General features: G+C 40.4%; 1 protein-coding gene across 2 annotated transcripts; it reads left to right on the top strand.

The window, feature by feature from the left end:
• The first annotated feature begins 947 nt into the window (after positions 1 to 947).
• Positions 948 to 9,731, top strand: os9 (OS9 endoplasmic reticulum lectin). 2 transcript variants are annotated; one of them, XM_079578987.1, is made up of 15 exons: positions 948 to 1,116; positions 1,735 to 1,917; positions 2,209 to 2,272; positions 2,359 to 2,435; positions 3,138 to 3,236; positions 3,915 to 4,116; positions 4,276 to 4,392; positions 4,675 to 4,757; positions 5,473 to 5,527; positions 5,684 to 5,766; positions 5,901 to 6,104; positions 6,184 to 6,409; positions 6,942 to 7,112; positions 7,725 to 7,834; positions 9,166 to 9,731. In XM_079578987.1, exons 1-15 carry the CDS (start codon positions 967 to 969, stop codon positions 9,301 to 9,303), a joined length of 1,962 nt encoding a protein of 653 aa, XP_079435113.1. In that variant the 5' UTR covers positions 948 to 966; the 3' UTR covers positions 9,304 to 9,731. The 2 variants fall into 2 exon arrangements, with proteins under 2 accessions (XP_079435113.1, XP_079435114.1); XM_079578988.1 differs by lacking the exon at positions 6,942 to 7,112.
• The last annotated feature ends 940 nt before the right edge of the window (positions 9,732 to 10,671 follow it).

Genomic DNA, 10,671 nt, shown 5'->3' with positions numbered 1-10,671 from the left:
CGTCTTCTGCAACGGTAGCTTTACGGCCCCGGCCTTAGAGAAGGCAGTGGGTCTTCTCCCTCCTTACTTGTGCTAAATCAGCTCGGTTAAATAGGATTAGTTGTCACAAAAAGGTTGAGCATCCATGAGCCTAAACAAGCAACACACTGCAGGCTTGGTTTCGGACGCTCCTCCCGCATAAGACAAGAGCGCACCCCACCTCAGCAGCCGCGGTCAATCACAGCAGCCATGCACAGCAGCAGCAGCACGGGCCTGGAGAACGCACAGCCCCCCTCCTCCTCCGCCTACCACAAATGAAGAGACAGGAGGACCACATGAATGCGTTTCATTATTTATGAGAATTGGGTGGGCGTTTGCCCGGCTTTACTGTACGCCTGGTACAGTAAAGCCGGGCCATAATGTGTTTTCACCATTTCACAATTATCAGATCATTTCAACAGCCTACTGGTTTGTTTGTGAATTGGCAGAACGACCTTTAATTATAATTACTATAATTTACGCTGCGTTACCTATATATATAAGTATCTTAAAAAAAAACTTCAAAAGCCTGGTATACCTTATGATGAATAGTTAAGTTTTCTTTTCTTTTTCCCCCATATATATATATATATATATATATATATATATATATATATATATATATATATATATATATATATATATATATATATATATATATATATATATATATATATATATATATATATATATAAAATCAAAGCCATGTGTGTGTTTAATATATCCGTAAATAACCACCGACAGTTCGTGTGAGGGATGTTTTTGATTAAGAGCTTCCTAACACCGCCCGCCTGGTATGTCTCAAGTTTTAAAACGAACGCCATCAGTAATTGTAAAATGTTTTGATTGACATGAAAATTAGCCAATCGCCAAATGGTGCGACTGAGCTGGACCAATCAGCGCCTCCCATGTCATGCTCTGTGTTGCTGTGTGCGCACAGTGTCAATCATGGCTGCTTCCCTGGTACTTTGCCCCAGGAGGCTCTTCGCTTTGTTTTTAATATGTCCCCTTTATGTGTCGGGGTTTTTGAATTTAGAAGAGCTTAATGAGATGAAATATGGAATTCAAATCCTTCCCGATCCTGTCATCTCGGGACAGGTGCGTAAACGCTAAAACGAGCTAAAGATTAGCCTGTAGCTAATGCACACACGTAACGCATTCTGTACACCTACATGACTATCTTTAATGGTTCCTTGATGAATTGTAATGATTTGTATAACGTTACTTATCTCTGCCATGGCAAGATAATGTATTAAGAAGTTTTTGTGTTATGCAAATCACGGGAAACAACAATGGCAGTAGCTGACAGCTGTCAAATTACTTTATTTAGAAGTAAAATTCTTTGCATTGCATTAAATGTGTTGGCTTTCAAGGTAGTTTCAGGACAGGCTTTGGTTTTACCAGCTTTAAATTATGGTGCCCAACTTTCAGTAGTTCTCCAATTGCTTATAATTTGCATGATGCTCATTGTTGAACTATGTGGGTGAGCTCTACACAAAACACACCCTCTCGAGCCTTGCCAAAAATACAGTTACCATGATGTTGGCACAATGGATTTGTGGCATTCAAAATGTTGCATTTAGCTGACACCTTTAAATGGAAAGAGGCTCTATTAAATAATGTATCATTGTTTTCGTATATGTTATCCTCAATATCCTGGCAGTACCATAGTTAAATACGCTTCATCATGGTTTGTGTTTTCCCTTTTGCTTCCAGGCGAAGACGGAGGAGGTGATGATGGTGTCCAATAAGTACAAGCAGCTGTATGAATGTCGTCTTCCTGCTCAGGCTGTTCGGTTCCACCAGGACCCAGCCTCAGAACCAGAGACCCAGAGCTACACCGGACCAGACATCCCCGATCTCCTCAGGCCAATGCAGGAAGGCGCATGTCTGGTCAAGGTGCACACCTCTGCTGCAATGTCATTGGTTCTTGTAATAAACGATGAGGGAAATACATTTTTTTACAGGAATTGTTTGAAACATGAACTGCTAAACTATTTCACAAATCACATGCCTTTCAAAACATGTTACGTAGATAAGATCTGAAAACAGGATTTGCAGGTTTTTTATGTAATGAGACCCCATAGACATGAAATCGTTGATCTGTATTATCCCGTATTATCCCTGCTTTTGCATTTTGACCAAATTGTGATTTTGAGTTGAGCATTTTCCTTCTCTTTGCCTCCATAGACAAAGGACTGGTGGACGTACGAGTTCTGTAATGGCAAACATATCAGACAGTATCATCTCGAAGGTAAAAGAATCCGAACTTATTTTAATATGGTCTTAATAAAGTTTAATTTGTAGCAATGCTATGAATTGTTGTTTTTGCCTCACTAGATACAGAAGTTAAAGGAGATATTCTATTCTTGGGTTATTATGAGTCAGATTTTGACTGGAGCAATGAAACTGCTAAGGTAAAGTTATATGTTTAGTACATACACTTTTTTCAAACAAACAAGCACACTTGTCTTCGGTGCTACACAGGGTCCTCTTCAAATCTTTGGCCTCTTTTGTCCCATTTTAAAACTTGGGAAGTCAAGCTTAGTCCTTAGATTGGATTAGACCTGTTATGAAGACACATATTTAAGGGCACTTCTTTTGGAAAAACTCCTCGCTGCATCAGTGGGGTTCACAGTGGATTAAAACATCTCCTAGCAAGATACATACAGATCTCAGCGGTCCCAAAGTTCTGCATTTACAAAATAAGTATATATAATATTATCCGCGGTATTACAAGGAAATGTTTAAGTACTGACATTTAAGGTACATCTTGATGAGTCAAATTGTCTCCTGAGATCTTGATAAAGCAGTGCTTAATTTACATGTAACGGACACGCGTATGTAGCCACAGTGTCCCCTGGGGCAGACTGACACACACGACTGCACACGTCTGCGCCAACGGTCCCTCTGACCACCACCGTTCATTCACACACACATCATTCATCCTGGCCTATTGTACATGTTGGAGGAAACCAAACACACATGCAAACTCCACACAGAAAGTGAAGCACAAGCGCTAACCTAGTAATCTTTGAACGGGTCTGATTTCAGTTAACAAGTTGTGCAAAAAAAGCCATTACTACTTATTCAGTTGCATTTTGATTTTCCCTCTACAGGCGTCCAAGCAGCACAGACTAAAGCGGTACCACAGTCAAGCGTATGTGAACGGTTCAAAGTGTGACCTGAATGGAACTCCCAGAGAAGCAGAAGTCCGAGTAAGTCTTTATGTCCTGTAATGTCCTTGTTTCTGAGTCTGGTTCTGGTGCTATGTGAATATATATATATATATATATATATATATATATATATATATATATATATATATATACTGTTTTTGTCTTAGGCATTGTTTAGTCAAATAAATCTCTAACATGAAAATAACCAAATATTAATACATATAATTATCCATTTGTCAGTTGTGTTAATGTTGTCATTTTTTGTAGTGTCAGTAAAAATACAGTACTCATGCTGTGGTTTTAGTTTACAGCTGCTATTGCTGTTCATCTCATTTTCCTAGTTTAGTTGTTTATTAGAGAGCCTCTAAAAATGAGAAAAACATCCCTGACATTGCATCACTCTGATGCAACTGCTATCACACACTTCAGTTGCTCTGGTTGCTTCTGATAACTCTGGATCCGACACCCTTCTGGTTTCAGCCAAACAATATTTACACCAAAATCCAAACTAAGAAAGTGTTATTAACAGCACAGTTTTTGTATAAAAACAACACATAAAACAATGGCAAAATCTCAAGACAATACCTCAAGCTGGTTGAAAAGGTAAGAAGGTGCTTTTAAGACGACATTTAAAACATTGAATAGGCCTGTCCGATGTGTAGAAGTGACTTGTGCTTTGTCTTATCTTACCTTATTTTCTCCCCTTTTCTCTCTCAGTTTGTGTGCGAGGAGGGCTCGGGCGACTACATCTCTCGGGTGGATGAGCCACAGTCGTGCCGCTACGTCCTGACGGTGCACACGGGCCGCACCTGTCAGCACCCGCTCCTCAAACCGCCCTCCAGCACCAAACCCCAGGGCATCGTGTGCCAGCCCGCCCTCAGCCCACAGCAGTACATGGACTATGTCAAAGCACAAGTCTGTGAGTGCATTCACAGCAACGTCTCTAACCTTTAGGCTTTTAAAGGGAAACTTTTCTTTGGGCTTTTGTCGCATTGTTTTTCAAAAAATGATCTGTGAATCCAAAACCATTTGCCTTGCATGTGTCTTCTCCTTTGTTCATGCTACCACTTGATTGCAGCGGACACAAAGCGTAAAGTGGAGGAGATCTCTGAGGAGCTGAAGAGTCTGGACGAGATGCTGGGCAGCGACACAACACCAGTGTCGACAGAGGCTAATGAGTCACATACAAAACAAGGTATAATTCTGGAAATCATTTCAAAAAGTGATGCGACATTTGCTATTTGGCTTACTGGCCACTGTGGGCTAGGTTTGAGAAATCCTGCACAATCACACCTACACATTCATGTTTATTCATTTCATTCATATACTGTAATAGAAAAAGGCGTAAACATGACTACAGTTTAATGAAATAGTCAAGAAAAAGGTGATGAAAGATCTCATCATCTACCCTTTTTTATTGAGGTATTGCGTCACAAAAAACACACTATTTAGTTAATATTTGTGTATATGATTACAGACTTGAGTGATACGTCTGAAGAAGAGGAAGACTCTGAGTTCTGGGACGGTGTTAAAAAGAAGAAAATGGCTCCTCAACCAGAGGTACTAGAATTTGGAAAGCAATCTGTGGCATCAAAGTAGGAATGGTATGGACTGAATGATATTAAGCTTAATGCAGTGCAGAGGAACATGAAGTGGCTAATGATGATTTGATTTGATCATTGACATTATGTTTGTGCATTTATTGAAAAAAGTGCAGGCATACGACACAAATGTAATCGCGGTGCTGTGGACTCGTCAAAAAGCGACAGTGAGAGTGGGTGGGTTTGCCTAAGCATCTCCAAAAAAGGGATTGTTATTGTTCTCTTGTGTGCGCCAGTGGGAACAACGTGTGGGGGCGTATGGGAATGTACCACACACACACCTCAACATCACTGAAAATATGCACCGGACAAGGGGCTCACTATGGACACAGTGTGGCAGTGTTGAGCACGTTATGGCCAACAAACTCTAGAAAGAGGAACTCTGAACGCTGTCACTTTAAACGCATTAATGTAATATGATTTAATGTTAGCTCCAAATACAGTACATGTAAACAGTACATGGTGCAGCCAAAATCACTGTGTAAAATTAAAAAAAAGATGTCCACTTATGTCCACATCACAAAGCTGGCAATCACTGTTGCAACTCTGAAATTGTGTACTAAATATATTATGCTAGAAAGAATAAAAGGCTTTCAGTAGATCTATAAAAAAATGCCCAAAATAAAAGAACTTTCTAAATTTTCCACAGTGAAATGTCTTTTTTTTTCCTCCAGGGAGTTGAAGATGAATCTGTTACAGACAATGAGGTCACAGATGAAGGCGACGAAGGTATTGGCCCATTTACAGTGTTCGTAGCTTTTATGTGACAAGGATACTTCTCTTCAAATGATGTCACTGAAAGCTATGAATAGTTTATGCTTCCATTAACATGCATGTTCTTTTTCTCTAATGGAAATATCTGCATTTTGTTTTTTCTTCTTCCAGTGGAGCAGTTTAACTTTAAAATCATCACAGACCCTGCAGATCTGATGAAATTTGTCCAACATCTCAAAGAAAGTAACAGAAAGGTCTGCCACGTGTATTTATTTGTCTTTGTGTTTCATATTTTCATTTCCTTTTTCATCCAACTTTCAACTTCTCCTTTACATAAGAGTGGGAAAAAACACCCTGATGCTGGAGTTTGTTTTGTTTGTGTGTTCAGAAAGCACAAAAGCAGCTAGAGAAGCAGAGAAGTTCCTCTGAGAAGCCCAGAGCGGAGGAGGAGGAAGAGGAGGAGGGGGGTGATGACGATGAACGGTTACTGGAGGAGTTCGCAGAGGAGATGAGCGACCTCTCCGTGCCCTCAGACAAAATAGAGGAAATAAAAGACCAAGTGCAGAAACAGTTTGACAACATCATAAATGAAGTAAGTGGGATTTTTTTTTCAGTCTTGTTTACACTGATGCATAAATGGTAAAGTTTTATTAATGATTATTTTCCTGTAGGCAGAACAAGAGTTGGAAACGGAGGGTCTTAAAGGGGAGTTCGACCGCTCGCAGGCGACGCAGGCTTTGGAGACGACTCTGGACAAACTGCTGGACCATTTAGAAGACAAAGAGGGGCAGGAGCCTGAGCAGCAGCAGCAGCAGCAGCAGCAGCTACCAGCAGGGGGCGCTCAGAGAGGCAGCGACCCCACTCGAGGGAGTCCCAGTCTGGCACCCAAACATCCAGGTAAAACAACAACTGCAAAATATCCAAGATTTTAGTCTTCCCTGTCTGCGCCGTCATTGTTTTCATCAACTCATGATACGTCTGACGCCCTCATCACACTTTGTTTTTCTACTTGTATTGAATACCTGTCACTTTCTATTACTTTTGTTAGTTTAAATAGCATCTGACAAAATCATGACTAATAGTTTTATTAGGCTTTTCTCTTTATAATATCACTTTGATCCCAATTTTCTGTAGGTCACGATTGGCTTCCAGTTAGATTAAAAAAATGTATTGAATATATATTTGTGACTCATATGAAATTAGCTGCTACTGTGTACATTTCTATTTGTCAGATTTTTCAAAACACACCCCAAATTTAGACCAAAACATCAAATCCAAACAGAGCCATAATCAAAGTGCCTGCAATTTGAACCGAAAATATAGGATTTGAAAAGAAACTTCTCGCTAACTAAAAACCTGTAAATATCATTGGTGTTCTCGTTGTTTGGCGGTGACTTTTTGGTGTCTTGTTTTTGTCTCGCCGTCCCAGACAACGCAGCAGAGGACCATGTTAAGATCAAAATTACTAAATATAAGGCGGGCAGCAGGCCAGATGATGGAGAGGTCAAAGTGCAGGAGCTGGGAGAAGGGGACCCGCAGTGGAAGCACATTAAGGACGTGGTCAAAGAGCAGCTAGAGAAGGCAGGACTCAAAGCCGCAGGTACAGCAGCGGCCGCCCGACTGTTTTTATTACATGTTCTGAAACATACCTCATGTTTTCTAATTCTTTCTCCCTTTTCTTTAAAAACTTGATCTTTGAACCTAGATTTTCTCTCTCACATCTAAAAAAAGAAAAAAAAAACTTTGCTACTGTAATTTCAATTTCTCTAACATATTTCCAACAAAACTGTGTAAGAAAACAATAAATTGCCAGAAAAGTTGCAATTAGAACCTTTGCTTCAGCACAGTTTTAAATTGCAATGGCATAGAAATAGCAAAGTCAAAACAATGCATATCTATTTAATGCTATGCTCTCTCAATACTATTTGCATTATATTCCTTGTGGGTTAGGTTTGCGATTAATCGTATGTCCAATTATGTCTCAATAGATATATGTTGTACTTACCATAATTACCATGTTATTGCACTTTTACTTAGTAGTTTGTGTTTCTGTGCTCTTATTGTGCTTGCATGTCTTTTCTTACTGTGTCTAAGCCATTTTCTTCCTCATTCAGTGCAATGTCCGTCTTATCTGTGTACATTTTTGTCCCCATTGTGGGTTCAACATGTCTAACCTGTTGGCTCGTCTCCCTTCTCTCTTTCATTGTTTCAGGTAAAATTGAGGTAAAAATCTTGACTCGTAAAAATGCAGACGAGGCGGGAGACCAGTGGCTGTCAGAAGAGGATACAAAGTCCTTCCGAGAGCTCCTCATAAACCTGCTGGTAACATGCTTTACCAATACAATCTGACTCATTCTGACATTCAGTCCATTCTTGCATCCGGATTACCACAACAAGTCTAGACCCAATTATTTATGTGTTTGATCGTCTATCGCTGCAGCACCATGCTGCCCCAAAAGAGGTCCAAACTGGGTTGCAATTTTATGAAGGTTGCTTGGGGTCGTGGATCTACCCATTGGTAAAACAGGATTCTCTGAAAGAGAAATGTTAAGAATCACTGCTTTAAGTGACTGGCCAAGCCCACAGCCTAGACCAGTTTGTTTAAGGATCACTGTCATTTGCATGTGTTTGCCTTTCATCCTTTTCTTCACACTCGCTCTACGACATTCTGCGAAAGCTGAAATTACCTACCCAAGGGCACAACAGCAGTATTCTGGATTGAGTAGAATTTGAACCGCCAGATGTCGAATTATATGGCAGTTGGTTATAATCAACTACAAGACAATGGTACACGATGTGGCTATTGCAGAAAAAAACACTCCTTTCAACTACTAAACAATATTCAACTAAAATACATGACCTCATGTCTTAACTATTGCCATAGTGTCAAAATAAGCTTCTAAGCTTTAAAGCAGTACTAAGTACCATGTTTACCTTAATAAATCCTTTTCGTAGTCCCTGTGGGGGTAATACAAGTGTTTATGGGATGATTGGCGGATCTTTCATCTCCCCCTGGTGTCTCTGGCCAGAAAACCATGTTTGCAACTTCCCTGCCACCGGACCGGAGCAAGCAATACACACTAATGGAATCACAAAGAAGCTAACATGCTAACGGGCGAAGCAAACTGCGGGCTAACGTCACTTTAAACAGTATTTGCAGCCAAGTTTGAGTGAAAAAATTATTTCCATTGTATAATTGGATGTACAATATCCCTCTGTCCCTTTGCCTTTCCTGTCAGCGTAGCATTTACTCTCCAAGAGAGTTAATAAGTTAAAAAATCGCAACTTGCTACAACACCTGCAGTTGCGCTTATGGCCTCTAGAGGCAAGAGTTACTTAGCACTGCTTTAAAGTATGGGTTCCATTGACGACAACCGGGTGTTTTGTATATTTGAGATGCCAGCGCGAGTGTGCTTTGAGACTCCTGATACCTCTGGCATTTCTACTGAAGCCTTTCTCTGATCCTTTAGGCTGGAGTGAGAGGTGTACCAAAGGAGGGGGGTCTGACTCTGTCAAAACCCAGTAGATCCAAAGTTAAACCACCAAACATTGTGCTATTGAAAGTCCTTTGGGTGCTCCAGCACTGATGATATATCATGAGCATTTCTCAGTTTGATTTGTCATTTTGACTGGAGCCTGTTTTTATTTTTTAGACGGGCGGCACAGAAGAGGTTTACAAAGAGCAGAAGAGGCAACAGGAGCTCGAGGACAACTACAGGTTTGTGTGGGGACAGTCCCAGGAGGAGAATCAGGCTTCCACCAGCTCTGACTCTGACGACATGGACATCTGAGCTCAAACAAGCCGGGCTCACTTCAGTTAACTCCTGTGGAGAAAAGAGAGACTGTGAAACACTGCCTCAAATATAAAATACAAACAAGCCAATGCTGTGTAGTTGTTGCTGTTAATGATTGTAATTTATAGTTTTCAGTGACCTCTCTTTTGGGGACGTAACTTTGCGACACACTGTATTTAAGTTAACTTATTAGATGCCGGACAAGATAACTCAAGAAACTACACAATCTTTCAGCCTAGTAGGTTCTTCTATCCAAACATAGCTCAAGATCTCAAAATGTATCGCCGACTGCTCCGGGCAGGTGTTGTGTCAATGCAGAGGATGAGAAAGTATACTAATAAGTATAACGACACATTTTCGCCCACCAATGATGTCACATGAAAATGATATTTCAGAAGCCTGGCCCGTCAGATCTAGTCATGTTTTCTATTCATTTTTGGCAATGTTTCAGATATTAAAGAATACAGTGCATGCATCTAACCATGTGTTGTTCAGACACCAGTATCATCTATCAGGCTGTAAATAATCTGATCTATTTACAGTCCCAGCCCTGTCTAAAATGTATTGTGACTTTTTTTTTCTTTGTTTGTTTTGTTGATGGGTCAAATACTGATGGCTTTACAGGCCTCTCAGGTTTCTCACACATTTCATTGCGGTTGTCCATTGTTCCTTCACATTTGGCTGCCATTCTATGTCAATGACCTTTCAACCAGCAATTATTTACACCAAGAAGCAATGGGTTTGACAAAAACAAAGTTGAGTTAAGCTTATATTGAAAACAACAAACTGAAAAGGACTGTCATGATGACCTGATGACAAAGGCAAAAAACTGGTCAGGTTGTTGAGCTGCAAGAGCAGGGCCTCTCTTGCATTTTGAATTCCTAAAAGATCCTGAGGATTATGGGGGAAAAAAAGGGGAAGACCCAAAAAGATGTCACCAGCACTGAGCCGGAGGATTGGCTGTCCATCAAGACACTGGATGATCGTCGACCCAAATGAAGGGTTTGAGAATGACTGCCAAAATGTCTTCCTGCGACTCTGCTTATGCAGCTCAACAAACAGACCATGTTCAAAACCAGATTTATTTTTTTTGCCTTTGACACAAACTTTTGATCAGGACTGTATTGTTTTATACTAGATTATTTGCAGCAACATTTTGTTATCATGGGGGACCCTGCTGAATATAGTGGAGCAGTTATTTTTTCACACTTCTCTCACATGAAAAGTAAAGTTATGTAACTAGAGTGAGAGCTTCCTCCGTGCGGTCTGACCCATCAGTAGTGAAGTTAAAATTACTGATGCTGATAGTGCTTCTAGTGATGATCTAATAAAGGGTCCGATGATCAGTTCTTCAGTACTTCTTTC

Source organism: Gobius niger (assembly GCF_951799975.1).
Source record: "Gobius niger genome assembly, chromosome: 20".
Lineage (NCBI taxonomy): Eukaryota > Metazoa > Chordata > Actinopteri > Gobiiformes > Gobiidae > Gobius > Gobius niger.
The sequence above is the reverse complement of the archived record's forward strand: the minus strand, read 5'-3'. Positions and strand labels throughout refer to the sequence as shown.